The sequence below is a fragment of the Chelonia mydas genome, chromosome 14, assembly GCF_015237465.2.
Source record: "Chelonia mydas isolate rCheMyd1 chromosome 14, rCheMyd1.pri.v2, whole genome shotgun sequence".
Classification (NCBI taxonomy): Eukaryota; Metazoa; Chordata; order Testudines; family Cheloniidae; genus Chelonia; species Chelonia mydas.
In genome coordinates, this window is record NC_051254.2 from 22,247,866 (window position 1) to 22,274,741 (window position 26,876).

At 55.8% G+C, this 26,876-nt stretch overlaps 1 protein-coding gene across 1 annotated transcript in view; it reads right to left on the reverse strand.

The window, feature by feature from the left end:
- USP43 (ubiquitin specific peptidase 43) overlaps positions 1–26,409 on the reverse strand; it is a 185,047-nt gene extending 158,638 nt beyond the window's left edge. The window contains exon 1 of the mRNA XM_037914655.2: positions 25,536–26,409. Coding sequence (XP_037770583.1) covers positions 25,536–26,123 — 588 coding nt within the window. The 5' untranslated portion in view covers positions 26,124–26,409. The remainder of the gene's footprint in view (positions 1–25,535) is intronic.
- Positions 26,410–26,876: the final 467 nt, after the last annotated feature.

Below are 26,876 nucleotides of genomic sequence, written 5' to 3' on the forward strand. Positions count from 1 at the left end.
CCTGGCCCCTCACAGCTTCCAACCGAAGCAGACAAGACTGACTAAGGAAATAACATTATCCCCAGAGAGATTAAGTGACTTGACTTTGGGGATTGGTCCTGCTTTGAGCAGGGGGTTGGACTAGATGACCTCCTCAGGTCCCTTCCAACCCTGATATTCTATGATTCTATGACAAAGGTTGTGTAAGCAATCTGTGGCAGAGCTGGGAGCTAAACCCAGATCTCCCTAGCCCCACGCCAATCCTTTAACCACTAGACCATCCTGCTCTCTGTCCAGTGTCTGCTAATTTCAGGAACTTCCAGGCCACGGGGAACTCTAGCTATCAATTTTCTCACGGAAGCCCAAAGGACCTACAGCCGCATCCATCCCATTTGGCCTGTGCCTGGAGGCTAACTCTCTCTTCACGCACATTGCTGCATACTGAGCCAGTTTCTAGACACCATTACACTCATTAAGTGCAACACTCGAAGACCTGAGGCCGGGCTGCTAAGTGCTGGGGAATCTGCAGGAAAAGCACAAGCGGGAGCGTGCATGCCAAGTGGAAAGCAACACGCCAGCCTTGTAAAAACAAACAGCTGCGCGGAAACGCTGCCACGCTGCTCCAGAAATCAATTAGAGAGCTGCCAACGCCTGGCGGAAAGCAGTCTATTTACAGGCAGCCTGCTTTGCTCTCCCCACGGGCCTCTGCAAAGAGAGCAGAGCACTGGCGACAGATTCCACACTGGCAGCTCCTTCAACCCCAAAATCCCATATAACCCCCCTGCACAGGCATCCACAACACAGAGCCCCTCAGCCAGCCAGGGAGACAGCATGGTCCCAGGGTAGGACACAAGCCTGGGAGAGAGGAGCAGGGGGTTCGATTCCCAGCTCTCACAGACGTGCGCTGGCTGGATGACCTTGGGCAAGTTTGTACCTCAGTTTCCCCACCCCGAAGAGGAGGAGAATGACATGGATCCAGCTGCGGGAATGGCTATGACAGCCCAGGATGTGACGCAGGCATTAGTGGCTATTAGTACAGGGGTGCAATTCTGCCCTACACCCTGATCCTCTAAGGGAGTTCGTGCAAGGCTGTTGTGTTTCCTGGGGGACCCAGCTGCATGGCAAGGGAGTTACAGAACTGTGACCTTTCTGACAGCACTGGCAACGAGTGCCAGCGGGTGACACGGGCCCCGTCTGCCTGCAGCTGGACTGACACCCAGCAGGTGCTCTGAGTGGTGCTGGCTCCTTCCGACTGCAGCCCAAGAGGGGAAGGTTTTGTGTCCCTGTGCCAGGACCCAGAAGCCTCTCCCGGATTCCAGCCCTAACTAGCCTTCGCCAGGGAAGGGTGCCAGGCAGGGCTGGAATACAGGAAAACAGCCGCTTGGTAGCCAGGGGAGGGGGGAGCAGAGTCCCCGGGGTCCTCGCTGGAGGCGTTGTCCCCCTCATCCCTTCGGAGCAGCCCAGCAGTCCCCGCACAGGCCCACGGCCAATGGGACGCCCGTCTGTGCTGCCTGGCGGCCTAATCTTTACTCCGGGCCGGAAAAACAGGTTTGCAGAGCAACAGCACCATGGAGACAAGGGTTAGGCAGATCCGGAAGTGAGCGAGGCCGGGCTGAAGTGTGTGTGGGGGAGACACAGCACAAGGGGGAAGTGGGCACGAGGGGGGGAGATAGAATTTGGGAGGATCCTAAAAGGCCCTACCCTGCCCCCACCAGCCCCTCCCAGGAGGTGTGGGGGGAGATGCAGTGGGGTCCCATACTGGAGCAGACACCGTAGCAGCTGCCAGTGCCAGCCCAGGCCTGAGCCTTCCTGCCACACAGGGATTGCTCCGTGGGCAAGCTGAGGGCACGGGGGACAAACGCAGCATGCAGAGGCAATTTCAAGTATGTGCAATAATGCACTGGACATAGTGCCCCGGGGGGCCAGGGAGAGGCTGGGAGACCCCATTGGAGGTCGCGCCCGGGGGGCCATGTAGCAGCCAGGGGGGTCCTGTGAGAGGCAGTGCCCCAGGGCCAGCTGAGTTGGGGGGCAGGGCCAGCATTAGCTCACAGCTGAGTCAACCAGAAAGGGGAGGGTGGCTATGAAGAGCGCCCACCCAGCCTGCCCCCCACCTCCCCGAGCTGACTTCGGTCTGAGCGCACCTGCTTTGGCCCCTCAAAAGGGACAGTAACACCCAGCTGCTAAGGAACCAGGTCCCCATCACTGGGACCCCCTCGCCGCTGGCACCGCTAGCCCCTGCTATTTGCCCCCACCCCAATGCAGTCCCTCGCCCCGGCCCCTGCAGGAATCAAGCTGCTGCTGTCCTGAGCCATAAATAGCCGAGCTGAATTTAGCTGTGAGCTCGGGGACGTGCCCCGGGCTGCTCAGCGCCTGGCGAGGCCCATTGCTCAGCAGCTCTGCAAATTGAAGTTGAGTGGCCAGAGCATCTCGGAAATGAAACCTGTCCTAATTAGAGCACTGAGCGGCTAACAGGTTCAGCAGCCCCTAATCCCTAGCGGTGTGCTCTCACCCCCCGGCAGCACAGAGCCAGCACCCGCTGTGCCCACCCGCTCCCCTTGCCCACCCTGGGGCTCCCACGGCTCCATCTTCTCCAGGTGGCTGAGTCCAGCCCCGGGTCCCACAGCAGAGGGGAGAGGCTGCCATCAGCCCTGGTCCTGAGGGGCTCGGTCGTCCCAGGCCATTCCCTAAATCTGGGAACAGTGCCAGATTCACAGCCCTGCAGGCCTCTGGGTATCCGCAAGGGGGCGAGCTCCTAACACTTGCTCTGGCGCTGTCCCCTGCACACACGGACAGAGTGCTGCCAGCCAGGGGGCAAATGGGGGAGCCCGTCTCCCTACTCCTGGGGTACGCTGCCCCACTCCCTGTCCACCACCACAGCTCAGGCCAGCTCATCGCAGCCAGCCCCCTGGCGTTACAGGGACCAGGCTGGGCTGGATCAGAACCTCTGATCCAGTCTCAATCCCCTGAGCCAAGTTACGTCCCCAGCAGCAGCCCTGCCAGGTGCCTGACTGCCTTGGACTCCCCAGGGTCAGTACCCCCCACCACAGCAGGCCCCGGGCACTTTGTAATCCCCTTGCACCCAGCATGGCATCGGGTTCCCAGGCTCTGTGAGCATGAGCTCGCTGTCTGAGCGGAAGCGTGTCTGCTGCCTGTCAGAGCAGCCCCCGGGGGCATGCCTTTGTGGTCAGGAAGAGAGCACTCACCCACAGCAGCCAGGCAGCAGGGTGGTGGGGCTGGTAGGAAGGACGGGTGAGTCCGTAAGAACCCACCAAAACCTCAGGGACATCCGCCATCAATCACCTCCTGAAGCCCCAGGGCAGAGCTATCTCTCATCTGCCATGCCATAGGCAAGCCCGTTGCCATGTTGGGTGCAAGGGGATTACAAAGCGCATGATTCAGAGGGCAGCTTGCATGGTAATTGCTTCTGAATCCTTGACTTGCAATTACACCCTAATCTGCTGTCCACGCATTTACCCACCAGAACCAGAGCCCAGCCAAACCAGCCAAGATTCTCCTGCCGGGCCTGCTTCTTGCACCACTGCATGATGCACAGCTGGGCTGCTGGGGGGGAACAAAGGGTCCAGGTACAGCTAGAACCAGCCAGTGCAGAGAGAACCTGGGGCAACAGACCACCGGGCACTGATGGCAAATGTGGACTGGCTTCTGGGTTTCTCACGAGCTCCCCATCTGCAACACAGCCCTCAGTGGCTTTGGGTTCCCTGCAGCAGGCTGCAGCCTAGAGCAGGGACCCCAAAGCCACGTCCTTAGCTGAGACCTGCTCCTGCCTGGGAGACGGAGCAGACGCACTGAATGCTGTGCATAGGGGTAGCCCTGTGAATGTACGCCAGGCCCTGCTGGAACAGAGCTGGGCTCCTGAACCGTGACTGGCTGCAGGTCTGTAGAAGCCCAAGTGCTGATTTGGGCAAAACGCCCAACTCAGGCTGTTGCCCTGAATAAGGATGTTGGGATTTGGCCCCCCGAGGGAGAATGCCGGTCTGGATAGCAGAGTTACTGATCCCCTTGTTCTCTCCTGAAGGGAACTACTGGAAGGCCCCTGAACTGGGCTGAAGGGAGCCTGGCTCATCACCCTGGTTTGGGGCAGTTCTCTGGCCTGTGTCAGATGATCACAGTTGTTCCTTCTGGCCTTGGAATGCATGAATCTCCTCCGAAGGGTGGTGTCTCGATGGCCTGCTGCCCACCCCAGATCATACCATGTCTGAACACTGGCACGGCACTGAACACAGCTGAGCATTTGGCATGGGCCCGGACAAGCCACGTTCAGCATCATGCCACCCATGATCAGCGGACAGGGATGCTTGGGAAGTGGCCCAGGGGTGCCTCACAGCTGCTCCCATCCCATGGAGAGGAAGAGCTTGTTTCTGATCTGTCTCTGTCCAGTGCAAACTGTCCTCTCCCTACACAGGCAGATCACAGAGCTGGGGCAACTGCCCCACCACTGCAAAATGGTGCATCCCAGAGGGCCAAAGTGTTAACTTGGGAGTGGAGAGCAACAGCGCCCAGAGACCTCCACTAGCAACACCCGTAAAGAGCCCTCAATGACAGCAACAAATACAGAGGAATCAACAGGAGGAAGCTACCAGCTGCAAGGAGCTCAAGAGACAGACCATGGGGCCCATTTGCCTTCCCACTAGTTATATGGAGTCCCCATCCCTCCAGACAGAGCTGCCATCTGCCTCCCATCCCCTCCAGTCCAGATCTCACAGGGCCCCTTTAACCCACTGCTGAGGTCAGATCTGTAAGGGAGCTTGGCACGCTGGGTGCAGGTTGGGTACCACGCACCTTTGGAAATCCGGTTGTGCGCGTCCCAGGGGGACATGGAGAACCTGGCCCTGACTGCGGGTGCTGAGCCCTGGGCGGCCCAGTTCCCCGTATGCAAAGTGGGGATCCCAACATCTCCCTTCTTCCACTGTTTGTCTGTTAGCTCCTGGGGCAGCAACTCCCTCTCACTGGGAGTGTGTACATCCCGCACCTGCCCCAGGGGCCCTGATCTCAGTTGGGCGCTACGGGAATGCAGATAACAAACAGCCCGAGGACGGGAACAAAGTGCCTCTTGGGAATCAGTCGCCTTGACTTGGGTTTCTATGGCCGTTAATTCACTAAACTCACCCTGGCCATCTGCAGGAACTGGCCAGGTCCCGCTGTCCTGTGGTAATCAGTTTCAGCCATTTCTACAGCACCAAGGTGCTTCTGTCTCCTGCAGCAAAGGCTCTGATTTTGATGCCTTGTATTTTCCCAACAGCCCTGAAGGAGATTCTAAGCTCCTGTTAGGCTGGACTGCCGGGCTGGGCTTCCCTCAGCAGCTCTGCCTCTCAGCTGGGAACTCCAGGGGCTCGCTCTCACTCTCTTCTTGCTTTTCAAGGCCTGCGTTAAAATATACTTCGGCCTGAAGTTAAAATGGCGGGGGGGTTCTGTGCGTGCGAGTATCCTCCCCCCCCCCCCCCCCCCCGCAGCTGGCAGGAATGGGTGGGGGGCCAGGCCTTGATTTTCATTCCACACTAAATACAGAAGCGTCATGCTTCATGTGTGAACTTCACCAGGCAACAGGAAATGACGGTTCCTCGGGTGTTGTCAGAGCATCCCTTCCTGCCGCGGGATGGCCTGGGGGCTATAAGGCGGGGCTGGGACTCAGGAGATTGGGGCTCCATTCCTAGCTCTGCTACCACTCACTCGGCAACCTTGGGCGAGCCCCTGCATCATTGTGCCTCAGTTTTCTCATTCCCCAAATGGACAGAATGACACCACCCTCCTTCACATGGGAGGGTAAATCCCAGCCCTTTGATCCCTGGTACTTATCTGGCCCCCGTCGCCAGAGCATCTGAGCGCTTCACAATCTTGTGCTGCTTTGATCCGCCCAACCCCGCTGTGAGGTAGGGACATGCTACTATCCCCATTGGCCAGATGGAAACTGAGGCACAGAGACATAGGATGGCTGAGGCAGAGCAAGGAATTGAAACCAGGTTTCCAGGTAGAATCCTAACCCCTGGACCATCCCTTCCTCAGCGTGCTAGTTAGTCCTGGAATGAAGTGCAGGGTGTTTCCCCGTTGCTCCCTAGCCTCTCCAGCCGATGCTCAGGCAGGGCCTTGCAATGCTAAATCCTGCTGTAGGTCCCAGTTTAACATGGCAGATGAATGAGGGAGGCAGCAGCAAGGCCGCCCATGGGGTCAGACATTAATCTTCTCTCCACAAAACACACTGCTGGGGGCTCAGGCTCTCAGAACAGGGCTGCCAGCGAAGACAGATGCACTTTCCCTGGATGGGGGGGGGTGTATTTCTTAATCACTCTATGAAGGGGAATAGACACGTCAGGGAAATGCACCGTGGTTCTGTACAGATCCGCAGCCAGGGGTCAGGAACGCTGTGCATTAGAGAGGAGCCAAGGTTGCAGAGTCTGCTCTGAACTTTCCCTGGACCATGGCATTGGGATCGGGGCAGCAGGGGGTCAGAGGAAGCCCAGCTCTGCTGGGAAGGAAGCTCCCGCCACACACTTCTCAGAAAGCTCAGAGCCTCACTGTGGGGTGACCCAGAGCTAAACAAAGAGCACTTGCCGGGCATACCTATTTATTGAGCTTTAACAAACCTGCCCTCTGGCTATCCATCTACAACATGTGGCAAAACTGCAGCAGAGGGCTGATCATTAAAAACCTATTCGTTCCCAGCCATATAACCACTGTCCTATTAAATCCAGATTAAATGTGAGCTTGCCTGGGAACGTAAAGCAAAGCAGCACTCTCGGCACGCGCTGTGCAAGTCCACGCTACTGCATTCAAGCAGCCAGGACTTTCCCCCAAAGACTATAGTGGGTTCATTTATGCCAGGCATTTAGGGGCCCAATCCTGTGGGCTGTTCTGTGCAGGCAGCTCCCTGGAGCCACAGGGAGCCCCTACTAGGCACAATGCAGGGTAGCTTGCAGGATCGGACCCTTCGCTGCTGCTGTTTTTCTTTTTGCTCCATTTTTAGGGTTTGTAACACTTGTTCCCGCGAAGGTGCTTTGCTGCTGGATTGTTTGCAAGCACTGCCCTGCCAGCAGGAGTGCGCTGAGCCTGTGGGAATCTAAAAAAGCCAACTCCGAGGCCTCACAAGTCCAGCCCACACCTGGCCCAGAGGGTGCATGGGTACAGTGCAGTTCTGCTGGGCAGGACGCTCTCAGGATGGCAGTGTGGGGTCCTGCATCCAGTCTCTATCAGTGACTGCATCAAATGGGCCCTTTTGGATGCAATTTGTATTATGGCAACATCTGGAGGCCTCCATCGAGATCAGGGCCCCACTGCGCTAGGCACTGCACATACACAGAGTGAGACGTTCCCGGCCCCAGAGAGCTCCCAATCCGCTAGCCACAAGCTGGGAGAACGGAAGGGTCACCATCCCCAGGAGACAGAGGGGGACCTGAGGCACAGAGCGACTAAGTGACTTGCCCAGGGTCACACAGGGAGGCTGTGGCCAAGGCAGTAACTGAAGCCAGGTCTCCTGAGCTTCAGTCCAGCCTTCCCTCCCAGCTGCCAATGTGGTCTGGCCCTGGGGAGCTGAGCTGTCCCTTCTCCCCACTCACTCACGCTAACTACGGGGTTCGATGGACACCAGCGCAGCCCCATGGTCTCCAGACTTGGCCCCCCTGCCTTCCAGGGGCTGACACAGACAGATGCGCTCGGGGCTGCACCACAGGGACAACTCCATTGCTGGTGCCCAAGCACAGACAGACTCCAGCCCCCTCCCATAGACAAGCCAGCTCTGCAGGGGCTAACAACAGTACAGCCGGAGCTGCTTTGGTCCTGACGGACAGCAGCTCTGAGCCCACATGCATGCAGGGGCAAGCATGCTGTGTAAGAAGGCACCATTGTTCCAGGCACCCTTCATAAGAAGGCCGTACTGGGTCAGACCAAAGGTCCATCTAGCCCAATATCCTGTTTTCCAACAGTGGCCAATGCCAGGTGCCCCAGTAATCAGCAGGTTGCCAGGTGCCCCAGTAATCCATCCCGTCACCCATTCCCAGCTTCTGGCAAACAGAGGCTAGGGACACCATCCTGGCTAATAGCCATTGATGGACCTATCCTCCATGAATTTATCTAGTTCTTTTTTGAACCCTGTTATAGTCTTGGCCTTCACAACATCTTCTGGCAAGGAGTTCCACAGGTTGACTGTGCATTATGTGAAAAAATACTTCCTTTTGTTTGTTTTAAATCTGCTTCCTATTAATTTTATCTGGTGACCCCTAGTTCTTGTGTTATGAGTAAGGAGTAAATAACACTTCCTTATCTACCTTCTCCATACCAGTCATGATTTTATAGACCTCTATCGTATTCCCCCGAGTCGTCTCTTTTCCAAGCTGAAAAGTCCCAGTCTGATTAATCTCTCCTCACAGAGTAGCCGTTCCATACCCCTAATAATTTTTGTTGCCCTTTTCTGAACCTTTTCCAATTCCAATATATCTTTTTTAGAAATGGGGCGACCACATCTGCACGCAGTATTCAAGATGTGGGAGTACAAAGGATTTACATAGAGGCACTATGATATTTTCTGTCTTATTATCTTATCTTATTTCTTAACGACTCCCAACATTCTGTTCGCTTTTTTGACTGCCGCTGCACACTGAGTGGATGATTTCAGAGAACCATCCACAATGACTCCACGATTTCTTTCTTGGGTGGTAACAGCTAATTTAGACCCCATCATTTTATATGTATAGTTAGGATTATGTTTTGCAATGTGCATTACTTTGCATTTATCAACACTGAATTTCATCTGCCATTTTGTTACCCAGTCACCCAATTCTGAGAGATCCTTTTGTAGCTCTTTGCAGGCTGCCTGGGACTTAACTATCTTGAATAGTTTTGTATTATCTGCAAATTTTGCCACCTCACTGTTTACCCCTTTTCCCAGATCATTTATGAATATGTTGAATAGGACTGGGCCCAGTACAGACTCCTCTGAATAGCCAGAAGGAAGCAAAGAAACCTTTAAAAATGCTGCTTTTTACAGGGGATTAAAAAATTTAAATTCAATCCATTCTATTTAACTGAGTCTCTGCTGGAAAAGGGGACTCCCTCCCCCCAAATATTAATCAATATCAGAATAGTCCAGTTGACCATGTCCCTGTCAGCCACTGGATTGGGGTCACACTGAGGCTACATGTATCCTACAAATTCTCCTGTGGGGTCTGCAGGATCTGTTCTGGTACCAAGGGAAAGGGGCTTTGTCAACCGATGAGGGGTCCCACATGCTGTGTTCCAGCGTGGCTCCCCACAGCACTGGGAACAAGCAGGTCGGATTGTGTCATGGCTCAGGCCGACCCCAAGGACCCAAGCGGGAGCAGCTGAGCCTTCAGCTGGATCTTTCAGAGCCTGGAAGGTGCTTGGAAAACAACCCCAGGAAGAGCAGGTAGAAGGGATCTCGAAAACTCTTGCAGCAAGTGAGATTTTGGGAGCGTACCAGCGACTAGTAAATCAGCGCCAGAACCGGGAACTGGCGTGAGCACATCATAAACTTCCCCCACCACCACAAGTGCCCACGGCTAGTCTCCTGGCTGTCATCACAAATGGTTCCGAAGTGCCACTGTGAATGACGATGGCGTAGGGGTGCTGCAGCACCCCCAGGTTTTATGCGGGGCCACTAGCCCCACGCCCCAGCTGCTGGCTCCGTGCATAAAACCTGGAGGGGTTTCGCACGCCTATGCCCTGCTCCCGGCCCTCCGCCCACACTCCACTCCCTAACCCCTCATCTCACCTGGGGCTCGGGTCCTGGCCACTGGCCCCACCGCCGCTCCCAGGCCTCCGCTCCCGGGCTCTGCTCCTGGGGCCCCAGCCGCCGGCCCCTCTCTCTGGCCATTGGCCCCATGACCAGGGCCCCGCGCCACAGCCAGGGCTCTGCTCTTGGCCCCCCACGTGGGGTCCTGGCTGCTGGCCCCATGCCTGCCCCCAGCTCTGGCCTCAGCCCCCTTTCCCCTGTCCAGGTCCCCCCCTCCCGGAGACACAGCCCTGCTCCCAGCCTGCGGGGGGGAGGGGAGGACAGACAGGGGTAAGGGGGCTGGCTTTCAGCACCCCCACTACTAAAAATGTTCCAGTGCCACAGGACAATGGAGAGTCACTGGGCCAGTGAAAGGGAGGGAGAACAGCTCTCTAGCCTAGTGGTTAGCTAGGGCACTCACCCTGCATGCAGGGGACCCAAGTTCCAGGCCCCGCTGCCTTGAGTATGAAATTATTTAACCACAGTGGAACAGCTCCAAGAGGAGACTGAGAAAGCCCAATTCCAGAATATCCCACAGTTCAGGGGTGCCAGCCCCAGCTTACAACGTGGGAAACCCCTGCCTCAAAGGGCAGAGGGAAGAACTGAACCAGGGTCCCACATCCTAACCACGGGGGTAAAGGTTAAGGGAGGCACCTCCTCGTCCTCCCCCACCCTTTGCTCGCTTTTGTCAAACTGCCTGAAAGTCGGAATGAGATGTTTCGTTTTGATGCTATTTGAATACTCTGATTGGAATTTTGTTTTTCAACATTTGATTTCCCCTCCCCCCGCAATTTTTCCAAAGTGCCAGCAAACCATTATTCGCCCAGCCTTAGTTCCCAGTGCCAGCTTCTCCAGGTTTTAGGCAGCGCAGGGGCAGGGAAGGAGTACCACTTCCCATATTCGCCAGCAGAACTGTCCATCTAACAGCTTTCACCAGCACTGAACTTACACACAAATCATCGACAAGAAGAACAAAACGCAGAGTGCGGGTTTATGCATGCAGTGCCACGGTGCCTCTGGGTTACCTTAAGAGTGGGCAACACAGGCCAGATTCAGAACTCGCTGCCCACAGGGTGTCAATCCAGAGGAACTGCCCCAACTCAAGAGGAGCTACTCCGGATTTGCACCTGGCCTCTCGGAGATCAGAACCTGGCCCCGGGTCAGCAGCTGAACGAAAAGGGGACTTGAAGAAATGGCCCAACTTGATGATCACTTTAGATAAGCTATTACCAGCAGGAGAGTGGGGTGGGAGGAGGTATTGTTTCATGGTGTCTGTGTATATAATGTCTTCTGCAATTTCCACAGTATGCATCCGATGAAGTGAGCTGTAGCTCACGAAAGCTCATGCTCAAATAAATTGGTTAGTCTCTAAGGTGCCACAAGTCCTCCTTTTCTTTTTTTGAAGAACAGAGGTGCTGTTCCAGTAGGAGTGTTATCAAGAGGTGACCTGCTAACGTACTTACCTCTGAAACAGAAAAGTAAGAAGAAAACAGAACGGTTTTTCCAAAGGCAAAGCCCTGGGGAAATCTTACATAACTGCCTTCTTAAGACTCACTCAAGCACGCTTTCCTGCAGGTCCCCCCTTAATGGAGCCGGTTTGGATACCGAATGAGTTTTTGTCACTAATGGACTTCTCAAAAGCGAGAGCGAGCCATTGCCACTGGCTTGGGCTGTACGCAGGATACTGCATTCCAGCAGCCGAGCTCTGCACGCCGCCATCGCCTCACACTATTCATTCCCTTTCCTGGACCATCCCTGCCTTTGGGAGGGGCGCTGGTGATCAAGCAGGAAAGTCCAGCATGGCGAGGTGCCCCGCCATTAGCCTGCTATATCGCATCAGAGTCTCTTCCCCCGGGGCTGTTTAGGGCCCTTAGCCCCAGCTGCCTCAGTGACAGATGGAGACAGGCTACCGGTGTAGATCTCCCTGTAATTCCACCTCCCCTTCAGATACAAGATCCTCCCCCAGCCCGTGGCTCACAAAGAGCGATGACAGGTTTCACAGCACTGAGGATTTGATATGGAAGCCTGGGCTCAGGTTGCTGGCCCTGGGGGCCATATCTGCAGAAGGGCTCTGCTCCCAAGGGCTGCATATGTTCAGAGCAGCTCAGCTCCCGGCAGCGCTTTGGAAAACCTGGCCCCTCATTTTGGCGCTCAGTCGGGAGCAGGTCCTTCTGAACACTCTGGCCAGCGTCCCGCGGCACGGCAAGGATCCAGAGGCGAGTCCAGGGTGCCCAAGGCCCTACAACAGGCAGGGAGCGGGGAGGGAACAGAGGTTCACTGTGCAGCGCTTATGAGTTGCTCTGTGGAGCGGAAACAGCCTGGCACCGCTGTCTGAACTGCTCGTAAAGGTCTATTTGCAGTGTGGTACAAGGGGGAGCCTTTCATCTGGAGCCCTGGGCTCATCCCCTGCCAGAACAACGCAAGGGCAGATGCAATGAGGAGGGCGGGCTGATCTGAGTCGCCGTTTGCCCACGGGGTGGACAATTGGTGTTTCCCTCTTCAGACAGAGCCAGGGCTGGCATAGCAGCAGGTGCTGCCTGTGTGGGACCCAGGCCTGGAGCAAGACCCAGCAGGTCAGGATGGGGGCCCGCTGGCAGAGGAGCACGGGAGCTTGGGACTGCACGGTTTGTGTACTGGGGGAGCAGAGAGCCCCACCCTAGGCTGGGCTCCAGCCAGTGCTGTCTGCCCTTCCCAATCACTGAATTCCCTCCCCCATTAATGACATCAGAATGGCTGATGCTCCCCAGCTCCTGGGTAGTGGGCAGATACAGACCAAGGCTCCCCCCCATGGCAAGGGCAGGATCGGTGCCAGCTCGTTGCAGCAACACCTGTTGAAGCTACCGAGATGGGCAGCTACATTTAACCCTTTCACAGCTGGCCTGCAGCCCCCCCCTGGAAATCAACGGCTGCTTGGAAATCACCCGGCACTCCACTCGGCATCACGCCAGTGCCTGGCACCCGAGCACCTGGCAGCATTCGAAGGGTTAAAAAGACATGCCCCTTGCAGAGCCTGACCACCTGTCCATATGAGCACCGACACCCTCTCTCTGCTTCCCTGTTCTGCGCTGGCCAGTGCCCCGCCTGGCGCATTTCACCCGTCAGCGCTGGCTGGCAGATCCAGGTGCATTCCTCTGGCCACCTGGCGTAGTTTCGGGAAGAAGGGCCATGCGAGTCACTCGCGCTGAGGCTGCGAAGAGCGCAGCTTGCCAGCGGGTACAGGTCTTCCCAGTGGAACGAAGCGACCCTGCACAACTAAGGGCATTGTCACCACTTCCTTGAGCTGCCCCAGATGGTGCTGCCGTGAGCCTCTAGCATCTGGATCAGCCTGTTCAAACTCCAGGCAAGGCCCAGACAGCCTGGGGGCCTGGCAGCCCTCCGGAAAGCAGCACCTCGCTGCAGCCAGAGAACAGAGTCTGCTGAGGGGCTGGGGAATCCCTCAAGAATCCCCACTGGTAGGAGGCAGAGTGACCCCCATGCAGGGTGCGAGCCGAGCCCCACGCAGGAGGCGGGCAGGGCAGGAGTCACCTTCCTCTGCAGCAGCTGCTGTTGGCTCCTGCCCGAGGCAGGCACCCAGATCTGAGAGCCCAGTGCCCTGCTGCAAGGTGGCAAAGCCAGTGTCCCATAGACTGCAGGGCACAGCAGAGCTAAGGCTGTGCCCCCTGGCCATGCAGCCCCTCAGTGGTGGGCTGTGCCCTGCCTCCGACTCGGTACAGCCCTGGCATGTCCCCCACATCAATCCCGCATGCCCACTGGAATGGGGAGAGGGTCTGTGAGCCACTCAGCAGGTACCCTGGGCCAGGTGTACCCCTATGCTAGTGCCGAGCCATGGGGAGGTGGAGAATGCCCCCCACTCAGGGGCTGCCAAGGGCCAGTTCGGCTCCCGGTAGGGCAGTCTGGCTCCTATGGCTGTGGGCAGAAAGAGGCCTGGCCAGGGGGTGCCCCATCACCCTGTTTATTCCCTATCTGCCCCTTGTCCCACCCCCTACCCGGCAACTTCTGTGTGGGGTGGAGCCAGGAGAGGCAGCTCTGCCCTGGGCCATCAGAGGCCCCCTACATCAGGGGTGTTCTCCAGCCCCTGTGGGCCACCCTAGCCTGCACAAAGGAGCCAGAGGGCACCCAGGACTGGGCCCTTCACCCCTCCTCTGCTGGTCAATAGCATGATCAGAAGACGCAATTCCCACCCCCTCGGTTAAGGGTAAATCCCAGTGCCCACACCAAGCCGGGGTGCACAGGGGTGCAGAATTGGGGGCAAGGGGAAGGCATCCCCCAACACTGCTCCATGGGGACCTTGCACCCGGACACTTCTCGGGGGAGGATCTGGTAGTGGAGCTGCCTAGTTGTGGATCCCCCAGCCCCTGCCTCCCTGCCCTGCTGAGGCCCTGAGAGCCACGCTGCCTGGCACACAGGGCACAGACTAACTAGCTCCTGGCCCCCACCCCACCAGTTTCATGCCCAGCGCAGGGCGCTGCAGGGGCCATCTCAAGGGAAGGTGAGGGGGAAAGAGGGTGTCTCCTGATCTGAGCTCCTCCTCTCCCTGCAGCAATGCAGGCAGCTCTAACAGGACCCGTGCCCAGCTCTGACGTTCTTCCCTGGGGCTGGGTGGGGTTGGCATAAGCAGCCTCTCCAGCCTTTCCTGCAACCTGGCGAGACAACCCCCCTGCCTGGGCAGTTAGACCCCCCAGCCCACGCCAGGAGGTTTGATCACCGGGGCACTCCCTGTTCTGAGCCATGGGCCGTGACCTCCAGGGACCCTGCTGTGGGGCAAGGACGGCATTTCCTCTGTCAGGAGGGGAGTGGTTTCTTTGTGCGGGGCATGCCCCCACACCGGTTCTTTAATCACCTCAACATAATTCATCCTCCTGCAGATGGACAGACAGCCAGGAGGTGCAAAGAAAACACCCAATAATCTCCTCCATCCATCTCTGCGGGGCTTCCTGGCCCCATGGACCCCGACGTAGCCCCAAGTGCTATGCAGATAATTCAGACCGGGGTCACCTTCCCCCCCACCCATACACACACTCAAATGCAGCCAGCTCTGGGGCGTTGCATGTCATGTCAGGTGTTTAACAGCCACATGGCGACACTGCTGAGTGGATTAAAGGCAGGAAGTGAATAATACCACATCCAACTGGAACCACGCAGGGGGGATATGGAGGCACCCCGCAAACCAGGGTGGATTTGATTTAAATCACTAGTCAGGAAGACTTGATTTAATCATGGTTTTCTACATAAAAGTGCATCTTGTTGGTTATTATAACCTTACTACATATTCTTCACAATTCCGAGACAGAGATGTAGGTTTCATTTTTAGAAGGTAAACACCATGCATTTTTAAACAGTGATTTATTTTGAAAACGTTTCAGATTAGTTTTACAGCTAGATCAGAAAATGAATGATTATTTGGTGATTTAATTTACCAAAGGTAATTGAAGCAGATATTTATGATGTCATTGGGAGGCGAACTATCATTAATATTTGGACGATTTTCTTGCCATGCTATATAAGGAGAAAACCACCAGACAGACATTTAAATTGTTTTATTTAACTAAAACAACAAGGTTAAGTATTCTGGATTTTTTTCTTCAACTGCAAACATAATATTTTAACAAAACAAGCCTACGTCCCTTGCTTCTCACATTTATCTCCAGACTTCTTCTCCTTGTCCAGATCTATTCCGCCCCCAACAATCTTCTATTCATTGACCTTTTTAAAACTTTGCACTTTTAGAGAGAGGTAAGAAGGGATTGACTCTGTGCACACAAATTTGCAGAGGGACAATAGAGTTTGAGGTCTGTTATTTCTCACCTCTATATATTATTTATTTATTTTAAAACATTTTTGCTGTTAACAAGCATGTTACCTCTGGAGACACAAATCCACAGTTTGAGAACTGCAAAACTAAGCATCTCCTGATAGTATCTTCTAGACTGAGCACTGAGACCCATTGGGTAGATAGAAAGATTAACCTAAATAATCTATACAGAAGCCCCTGGAACCCCATAAGATTGTGTCCCTAATCCACGAACTATTGGAATTAATTTACAAAACTTTTCTTAAACATTATATGAACATATTGTCTCACACTATAGAATTAGAATTTATAATCCCTATTCCATGATGAGATATCTTTTAGCTATAATGGATCTTAATTAAAACTATCTTTACGTAGTTTTTTCTCAAAAAGCATTTAATAAAAAAAATCCGATTTTTTTTTTTTTAAAAAAATCATTGATTTTTATCCACCCTGCCCCAAACTGAGGTACGTGTCAGTTTGGACACAGATGTCAACATCCATGCCACGAGTTGTCACCGTTTTATGATCAGAAAAGAGCCCCCACTTACTCCGCTGATCCACCCAGCACAGCCGCCAAACCCAGTGGCTAGAGACAGCGTCGGCACCTGGGAGCCCTGCAGAGTCAGCACTGCTGTGAGGGGCCAGCTGGGGTCTAGTCCCGCTTGGGAAGCATCTGCAGGATTGCTAGCCACGTTCAGGCTGAGGTCAGGCCTCCGTATGCCTCTGACACCCCCCAGAAGGTAACCCCGGAGCCCCTGGAGAGGGGAATGGGACGTACAACCAAGCTTTGCTACCAGCAGGACAAGAACAGCCAGAAAGCTGCTGATGACCGCACTGCTGGCCACACAGGTGTGTAAGATCACACGCATGGGGCACTACCCCACGGCTGCCATCCCCAGCTCTGCCTGCGGGCCACAGACACATACAACGAACCACGCACTAGGGGCCCAATCCTGCTGGCTGCACGGCCTCCAAGGCCACGGGACCCGACAGACAGAGATGTTCTGCCTGGTGCCCCAGCGATGACCCACGGCAGTTCCTTCGCTTGTGGGAAGCCATGGGATTTACAACTATGTGGCCCAGCAGATCCTGCAGCCGAGCAACACCCCAAGCGTCTGCAGCCGGGGGTGGATGGGATCCCAGCCACCCTGGCACGGGGCAGGTACTGTGCAGCTATGGCACGTTGCACACAGAAGGAAGCACACATGCAGGGGACAAAACCTGCCCTGGGGAAACAGCAGCACAGTAAACCACCCCCAGGTAAACACAAACCCTCCATTCATGGACTGTTGGCCTTAGCCTTCAGGCACTAGCACAGCCCTGCCCTCCATTGTGTTCTTCCTCTAGGACCCTCAAAGAGCTTGGTCCAGCTGGTAAGGAATGCTAGCCCTAGTTCACAGGTGGGGAAACTGAGGCATCGAGCGAGGACGCGACTTGCCCAAGGTCAGGTTGTGAGTCAGTGGCAGCGCGGAGAATAGAACCCGGGTCTCCCGCCTCCCGCTCCTGTGCCCTGTTCTCCAGTGTGCGACACCGCAACCACCTGGGCAACTGCTGCTTTGGGTAACACTCTCTTTCTGCCCCAGGAGTCAGTCAATAGCTCTGTTATACAGAAGAGATGCCTCAGAGGAAAAGGATCACAGCTGTCGCTCAAGAGAGGACGAGCAGGAGCATAGGAATGGCCAGATCACGGGTCCATCCAGTCCAGTATCCCCCTTCCCCCGGGACAGTGGCCAGATTCGCCAGAGGAAGGGGTAACAATCCCCACAATGGACAATTGTGTACTAACCTGCCCCTTCCTGGCCCCAGCCTGCCAGGGACTGGCTTCTGCCCGGAGCTAGCAGGGTTTATATGCCTGTAATATTTTTACCCTTTGTAATTTCACTGCAGATGTTCTTACTCTCCATAGAAATAGCTACTCCTTTTTTAATTCCGTCCAAGTCGTCGTCCTCAGCGAGATCTTGTGGCAGCAAGTTCCACAGGACAATTGTGCACTGTGGAAAAGTGTTTATTGTTTTATTTGAACATTCCTTTGTTCTTATCACACAAGAAAGGATAAACAGGAACAAGTGATCTCCCTTCTCCATGCCACTCGCTATTCTGTATCGCTGTACTACCTCCCCTCTGAGTCATCTACAGGCCAAACTTTCCCAATTCCTTTTATACTGAAAACGGTTAAAGGTTTGGAGAGACTTCGTTACCTGACTCTGATCTCTGTCTGTTTCTCCTGTCTGCTCTTTGAGATGACCAGAACAGAACACCATACCCCAGGAGAAGGTGAACTACAGCTATAACAGATAAGAAGATCTTCTGTATTATTCTCGGTCCCATTCCTTATACACCCTAACAATCTGTTTTATTTACCGCTGCTGCCCACTGAGCAGACGTCTTTATTGAACAGCCCACAGAGACTCCCACTTCTTTTCCCTCAGCGGTTGTAGCTAGTTTAGAAACGCTCAGGGTGTCTGGGTAATTCAAATCATTCCTTCCTGGCTGCTTTACCTCGCATTGGCTCCAACCGTGAATGTTACCTGCCACCAAACTGATCAGTCCCCTGGTTTTGTCCGGTCCCTCTGAACTTCCTCACAGTCTTCTCTAGCCTTGACAGCTCCAGCACCCAGAATTTGACACACCTCCCCACCCCCACGAAGGACAGCAGGTATAAATGAGATTAACCAAAGCAAAGGATGCTGGCTGCTCCTCGAGGGCACCCAGACCACCAGACAGCACGCCGGGTCTGACAGGAGTAACCCAGGCTCACTCAGTCACCGACATGGACAATGCCAGAGAGCAGAACCTGGGCTCCAAGGGGTGCATCCCAGCAGCTGAATGGGCCGCTCCCGAAGGAGCTGATTTGGGAACTGGAAGTGGCCACACAATCAGCCAGCCAGCGAGAGATCTCCAGCACCTGTCTCCATTCCGAGATGTACGTTTGTGGGTTTGAATAACTGGCTGCATCCCTTTGAGGGCGATGCTCTGGTTTAGCTGCATTTGATTTTTTTGAAGAAGAAAAGTGTAGCTGCACCCACTTGGCTCACCAGGCATCACCTGCTGGCTGGGTCACTCTTCTTGCAGCTAGTGATTTGTGGCTCACCTATAGTTATGCCTTGAAACAACTCCTGGGTGCTACATAAGGGCAAATTTTTCGAAATTGCCTAAGTGCTTTAGGTGCCAGAGTCCCATTGGCTCTCAATGTGATGTAGGCTCCTACGTCACTTAGGCCCTTTTGAAAATATCACCCCAAGTCGAGCAGAGCATCCCCCCTCATGTGCTCTAATGAGCTGGTCCAAGAGCCAATCACGTAAAGGGGAGAGAAACGACCTCTCCGGCTGCTGTCCTGTTAGGACATGTGACAGGTTATACGCAGGTGGTTCACACGCTGCTTCAGTGGCCTCTTCGAGCTCCCTCAACATTGAGCAATGAAGGATGTTGTCATGACATGGAAGCCAGCAGCACTATGCCCTCAGGTGTCTGCACCCGGTGACTCAGGGCACTGGCCGGACAGGTTTGAGCAGGGGACCTCCCCACTTGGAAATGTTCCCTTGTTGGATCATCAGGAATATCACTGCCCCCCACCTCCGGCACCTCATCTGTCCTCCCTGTAGAGTTCACAGGCCGGTACTCACTATCCCACAGGGTCAGCTATTGCCCCATGGCAGTGAGGTGCCCTCCCATTCCCAGGCTTTCCAGCCCACCTGTTTGTGCTTCTGGGCACATCGTGTTATTCTTAGTAATATTAGAGTAATGCCCGGAGACCCCAATTGAGACCAGAGCCCCCTGTGCAACATGCTGGCCATACACCCCTTGCCCTGAATTGCCTACAGCTGCTCTTTAGCCTCTGGGAGTTGAGTACTCAACTTCCAATGGGATTTGGGCACCAGGCTCCTTTGCAAATCCCAGCCCTGCAGCTTTTATTATGTAACTCCATAGTCTGACACTGTGCTAGGTTCCACCCCTGGGATCTCTCCCGGCCTCTGCTCCAGCTCTGCTGTATTTTCGGCCCCTTCCTTTCCTGGACGCAGAGGTTACAGGCTTACGGCCTGAGAAGGCCCTAAGAGTACAACATCCTACCTGCTTAAAGCCACCTTCCCTCCAGTAACACTGCGGGGGTTAGGGTGAGCGTTAACGTTCCCCTGCCCACGGAGTCAGAGGCCTGAAGCGTGAGTGTGCGTGTGAGGGGTCCCCTTGGCTGGCTGCTGAGAAAGGATGTCAGAACGCATTAAAAGAAAGGCCAGTGACGGCAGCACGAGGCTGGAAACGCTACAGTGCCCACAGAAGGGGCGCAGAAAAGCATCGGAGAAACAAATCACGAGAGGAGCGGTCTCGGAATGGGCCCGTTCAGCCCGGCCGGCCTTTTCAACAAGCTGCCAGGATGAGCCCATTAAGGGAGAAAAGCATTCAGTGCTGTACGTTCAGCCAGCCGGCAGCAAGCAGCGACCGGGGCTCCCACGTGTTGCAGGAATCCCCAGGGCTTCTGCGAGAAAACGTTTTGCTGCCCATTTGTGCAAGCGGCACAGGAGCGCTGAGCGGGAAAGTACAGCCGCGAGTCTGCGGGGATACCTCCGTCCGCATGATTTCTCTCCCTGGGAAAGCGCCGTTCCCCACACAGCCTCGGACTCCCAGAGAGCCGGTTACCCAGCGTCCTCGCTGGAGGCATGACTTAGACCAGCGACTTGATCACAGAGAGCGAGGATCAGAGCACAGCTTTGTTCCAACTGCTACACAGCAGCGTCCCTGGCTGGTGCTGCCCAATTCCTTGCCAGCCTGTGCGGGGGTATTCCAGCCGGGGATGAACCCAAGGTAGGAGGGGGTTGAGCAACTATTTAAGTGGCTTCCAAGGGAAATTTTAAAAAAATAAATAAAAAGGCTGAGCAGCCTAATGCGGGCTGGGGAAGTTACACAAGTGCTGGAAATTGCTAGCTCTGCTAATTGCTGGGAGAAGCTGTTCCGAAACTTTCAGTCTGATCATTTCTATCCGAGCAAGCGTCTCCGGGGGCTGAGCTGCAGCGCTCAGCAAAGAGATCCCAGGTGTGGGAGGGAGCTCAAACCGAGGATGGGGCTGTGCAAGAACAGCAGAAGGCTTGCGATGGAGAAGAGGGAGGGGACTGGGGAGGGGCCAGAGCTCAGGAGAGCCACATGGGCAAGGCAGTGGGGTTGGCAAGGTTGGAAGTGGTGGTTCTTTTGTTACTCATAATTCATCCTGCCCTCTAAAATCCTGCCGCATGGACAGCCAGGAGCAAAGCTATGTCTACACTGCAATAAAAACCTGCAGCACTGGGTCTCAGAGCATGGTCAGCTGACTTGGACTCGCAGGGCTTGGGGCTGCAGGGCTAAGAACGGCAGCGTAGACACCTCCTGCCTTGCGGGGCCTCAGAGCCCAGGCTCCAGCCTGAGCCCAGACATCTCCACTGCCATTTTAGCCCCACGGCCTGAGCCCGCAGCCCAGGATCTGAGACTCAGCTGACCTGGGCCAGCTGCGGCGGTGCTGTGGGTTTTTTATTGCAGTGAAGACATTCCTGCAGAGCCAGTCTCTGGGCGACCTAACAAGCACAGCTGGGCTGTGTAGCCAGTCAGGCAGCCTGCTACAACCTGCTTGATTGGAAGAGGCAGGAGACCAGCTCTTAAGTCCAGCAACTCCTCATTCGCTCCTTGCTGCAACAACTTCTGTGCCTGCTTTTTCCCAGCTTTGCTCCCACTTTGTTCCGATCCTGCTGCTGCCTTGTTCCAATTCTACTCCTGCCCTGGAGCCTGCCTTGCCTCACGCCAGGTCATCTGGTCCTAACCCTCAGCCCCAATCCCTGGCTCCTGACATCAGCTCTAACCGATGGATTCCCATTCCTGGCTCCTGCTCCAACCACTAGGCACAACCGCTCACGTCCCAGTCACTGACACATCGCAGGACTCACTCGGGCTGTTGCAGGAACTCCCTTGTGGAGCCTATTCAAGGTGGAGCAGTCGCTCGGCCTCACCCCTGCCATGGGCTCTGGGCTACGCATGGCCAGCTCAGTTAGAATGTAGCTGGCTCTCTTCTGCGCGTTCCCAGGCGTGGCTCCCCAAGGTAGGGTTACCACGGGGCCTGCTGGGCATTCCTCTCAGAACAGCTCACACAACAAGTTATCTGTGTGCCACACAACGGGGCTCATTGCTCCCTCCCAAGCTTCTAGCAGCCGCGTGGGAACCGGAGAAGGGGAGATTTTGCTGGCCAGGAATGTGAAATTGACTGGGACACCGGGAGATGCTCTCAATAGGGCTCTTCATTCTCTCGCTCTCACGCAGCTACTCACTGTGCTGTTTCCTAGAAACACAGCCTGAAGTTCACTGCCAGTTCACACTGCTACTGCACGTTATCACACCCAAATCCACCCTGCTGGCCAGGTCTCGTACGCGGCTGGGGGGGCGAAACGCCCTGGCTTTCACATCGGGGGCTTGAGGCGACTTTCCTTGGGCGGGAACGTGCTGACAGGCTGGTCATCGGCCAAGGTGCGTGGACATGGCAGAGTCCTGCCTGAGCAAAACCCCGGTTCCCAATCCCACCCATTGCTGAGCAGGTTTGGAACCAGACCTCTGGGGCTCACGTTCGGATCTAGTGGGTCTATAATCAAGTTAAAAGCTGAGAACTGCAGGGAGCGCATCCCAGGACCTTTCAACAGGCTGTGCCCGAGTAGAAATCGGAAAAGTTGCTTAAGACACCAGAGAGCTGTCAGCATGGAGAGCGAGCTGGGCTCTGCCCTGCCATGCACAATAGCTACAATATTCCTTAGCCTTCCCGACCCCGTTCCCAGCACAGGCCATGCAGGAAAGGAAACAGGGGACTTGCTCAAGGTGACAGACTGAGGCAGAGGAAGGATTAGGAACGGAAGCTAGAACTCCTGCCTCCCAGCCTGCTGCTCTGACCATCAGCCACCTCCAGAACACACAGCCAAATAAGGGGAGTGAAGGACTGTCTTTTTTCCAAAGAACGCTGGGCTCCTCTGCACACCAACGCTCTCCTGCTCTGCACAGGATTTATCCGTGCCACTCCCCACCCTGTGAGCCATGGCCCAGGAGCCACCATCATGCTGTACCACTGCCTGGACCTGGGACACGGCTCAGGGGCAAGGAGCTGGCATTCTGGGGTCATTCAGCAGCACCACCGTGGCGTCCTGATGCACCGACATAGCACCCAGCCTCATGGGCCAAGTCTGTGCCGCAGACAAAACCAGGCCTGTGCTGGCACACATTGCAGTCCAGCACTGCTCCATGTTACAACTCACGGGCACAGCTGTCCCCAACAGACCCAAACGCGAGTCAGCCACCTGTAGGGCTGCTAGCTCAGAGCACCTTTGGCTGGGACAGGACAAAATTTCCTTATCACCCCTTCTTTGTAAAAATGCTGAATACTGATTAGAATTAGGGGCTGGTCTGCAAACATTCAGCTTGGAAAGGGCTGCTCTGGACAGAAGAATTCACTCCTTGCAAAATATAAGTGGGTGGAGATCAATGTGTCCATAAAGGCTCCACCTACAAAAATGCTCCAGCATTCCTGAGCCTGATCTTCAAGTTACAATGCTCTGCTTCGGGTTTCTCCTTTGTCAGCTGAGTGGATTGGGGCCTTTTCCAATTGGGGAAGCAACTGAAGACAAAACAATTTCACATCTTTAGAAGTGGCTGCTGTGCCGGCACGGAAAGGAACGCTCGTCTCAGTAACATACAGCCTTTGCCCAAGTGATGGATCAGACAACTGACTCTTCAAATTTGTTCTGGCTGCTGCTGACAGTGGCCAGTACCTGATGAGTCAGAGGATGAAAATGTCCCATGTGATGTGCCTTGAAGGGAAGTCCTTTGTGACTCCAACAATCATCAGATTATGGCCTGAAGTGCTTTAATTTAGGGCTCCCCCAACCTTCTCAATACACCTTTACAACCCCAACTGATGCAAGGGTTACATGCAACTCCATGGGGCAAAGGCAGCAGAATTACCATAGAGCGCAACCTCCAGCAGAGAGATCTTCAAATAAAAGGAGCTGTGGACTTGGATGAATAGATTGTGGGGCTCTGCAGCCTCTCATAAAACCTCCAAGCTCTTGCATATTCCCACGGGAGATCTTATTTTCCAGGGAGATTAAAAATTGGGAGGAAATTGATGTCACACACAGATAACCACCCGGGGGAGGAAATTAAGAGTTAAGGAGCGAACTTTTTTCCTCCCTCCCTGCCTGCCTAGGAATGCAGCTATCTGGGGAGGGAGGCTCTCATCATTACACTGATTTACACAGGCAGATTGTGCCCATTATTACAATAGCAGGATGCATGCTATAAAAGCTACAACAAACATTTGCCACCCATTACCCCAGGCCCCCAGCCTAGCCTCTGCCTCCTCCACTCCCTGAGATGCCCTCTGGTGAAAGGCCCAGATCATAGGTGTGCAGGGAAGGGGGGAGATGGGATCCCACCAGACAATTCACAGTCCTGCCCCCGGGCAGCTCCCAGTCTGATTCCATATTCTTCTCTCACAGATCACGGGAGTGTCTGGAGTCTGCTCATCCCATTGCAGGGCTGAACTAAAAATCCGCACCCAGCAGCCACTCCCGATGGCAGCCAGCACAGGAGGCAGGGAAAAGGGAGCTTACTCCACTACTTAAGTGAGGGAGGCATGCAGGCTCCTCGGTGCTCTCAGTAAAGGGGTGAGTGGGTGGAAATGGGGTTGTTACAATTCTTCTGCGCCTCTCCAGGGATGGCTGCTCATTCTACCTACACTGGCACTAGCTCAGCATGAGCAGCTGCTGTCACAGCTGCCATGTGGGGAAGGATCTGGGAAGCCTGGCAGGTGAGAACCCACTCCTGATGCCTCTGATTCTAGCCCCACATATACAGGCAGGCTCAGCTGGACAGCCTTCTCACCAGCGTGGGGGTGGGGGCCAGGGAGTGGGTGGGCTCCTTGGCAATTACTTAATAATAAATATTCCATTTTCATCTTCAAAGTGCTTTACAAACACTAATCCTGCTGATTAGCACTGGGGCTTCCAGGTGACACCCTGGCCACGGAGAGCGCTCCCAGGAAGCCTCATCTGACGCCGGCGCCACAGGAGAGACGGGTGGTACTAACTGCAGGAGCTGGGGTACTTGGGCACATGGGCATCAGGCCACAGGGCTAGGCACATTGCCCTTAGCTCTCTCTAGTCTATGCACTGTTGTTCCCCAGAGGATCTCAACACACGACACTGGTGGTTCAGTGTCACTCCCTATTTTACAGATGGAAAAACTAAGGCTCAGGAAGACTGCAAGAAATTTACTCCCCTATCGTACAGACGATACTCACCACTCACACGAGTAAGGGCTCACAGGACTGGCCCACAGGACCGGCTGTTCCACTCATGCCTAAACTCTGCAACTTTTTCCACCAGGGCACACACCTGGGCCAGCACATAACCCACTGAAGGCTCTGGAGCTCCGCCACACCAGGTCGGTCCACACTGAACAGGGTACAGGACTGGGGCCTCAGTACCATCAGTATATCTTCACACAGCGTAGCCCACAGCAGGATCTGGCCCACAGACTCAACTCATTCTCCTGCTAAGATAGCCTCTTGTCCATAGCATGCAGCCATCCCCCAGCCTGCTGCACCTACTTACCAGACTGAGCCCACCTCCTACCCCACAACCAAGCACAGCTGGCACACCTCTAGCTCAGAAGGTCTTGGCACTGCAAAACCCGAGGCTTGGGGTGACAGGGTACGGAGTGCATGGAGATGCACCCCTAGTGTGACTCCTTGTTAAGGTAAATAAAGATAGAGAGAGGACTAGAAGTACCAGCATCAGTCTGGCGCACACGCTGGTCGGCTGGATGCCACTGCGCTGTGTGATTTTGATTAGCACTAGATTGGAAATGGCGTTAAGGTTGGCTTGGGGGCAGCGTTAAGGTTAGGGTTAAAGCGCCCTGCACCCACAGCCCCTGAGCACTGGGCCATGGTTAGGCACCCACCCCAGTGAGCCTGGCAGGCGCCCCTTGCCCCGGCCCGTGGCTGGGGGTCCGGGTGCCCCATCCTACCTTGAACTCCACGGAGAGCTGCGGGGTGTAGTCCAGCGTCCAGAGCGCCCGGACCAGGGCTGCCAGCTGCTGGGTGACCTCTCCGGGCGCGCCGCGGGCACGGTAGCGCTCCAGGCCCAGGAACTCGGCCAGCAGGTCGGTGTTGCTCAGGCACTGCACCACAGCGTTCATGAAGCAGGTGTTGCCGTGGTTCTTCAGCCCCTGCACCCCGGGGGGACGCCCCTCCGCCGCGCCCCCCGGGGGGCTCCAGGAGCGCCGCGCCTCCGGCCAGCCGCTGCCTCCCCCGACTTGCTCCTCCGGCGGGGCTGCCCCGGGGGGCCCGGCCGGCGGGGGGCCCGGCGGGCACCGGAACCCCCCCTCATCGTCCTCCGGCTCCGCGCCCCCCCGGCGGCTCCCCCCTCCCAAGTGCGACAAGGCGCTCAAAGTTTTCAGCAGGCGGCTGACCAGGCTGCCCAGGGCGCGCAGGGGTCTGCGCCGAGATCCCCGCCGCCGCCGCCGCCCGGGGGGCTCCGTGCCTCTGCCGGGCCGCTCCTTGGGGGGCTGCGGGCTGGCCCCTCTCCTGCCCCCCGCCTGCGGCTGGTCGCCCATCTCCTGGCCCCGCCGCTCGCCCGCCAGGCACCTGATTCACCTGCCTCCCCCTGCGCGCTGCGCTCCACGGCGCCGGCTGGGTGCCCGCGGGCCGGCCGAGCTGCCCCCGACAGGTGCCCCGCGGGCCGAGGGGATGCTGGGCATGCTGCCGGCCCCCCTCCCTGCGCGGCGCTGGGTCCCGGAGCCGCTGGCTCGGGGTGTGCGAAGGGGCAGCTCCTCCCCCTGCTGGAATCTGATTAGCCTGGTTTAGTTGGGAAGAAGGGAGCGGGGGGGGAGGGCAGCGGCTCTTCGCAGGCGAGACGCTGCTGCTGCTGGTGGTGAGAAGCAGCACTGGCTGGAGCCTGCCCTGGAAACGGGCTTTGCCAGGGCTGGGCGTGGGGAGGCTGCCCGAGTCAGGTGTTTCCAAGAGGAAGTAGCACTGCCCGGCAGCCACCCCGAGCCCAAGGTAAACAGCTCGGAGGCTGCTGGAAGCGAGCCAGGCGGGCACCGGCAGGGACCAGAGGCAGCTGGTCTGTGGCTGCGGAACTCCCCTCCACAAGAGATGAGGGCAAGCAGACAGCTCTAAAGACAGGTTTCAGAGGGGCAGCCCTGTTAGTCTGTATCCGCAAAAAGAAAAGGAGGACTTGTGGCACCTTAGAGACTAACCAATTTATTTGAGCATAAGCTTTCCTGAGCTACAGCTCACTTCATCGGATGCCTGCAGTGGAAAATACAGTGGTGCTCTAGGTCAGCCTGTTCTCTGGCGGGTCTTAC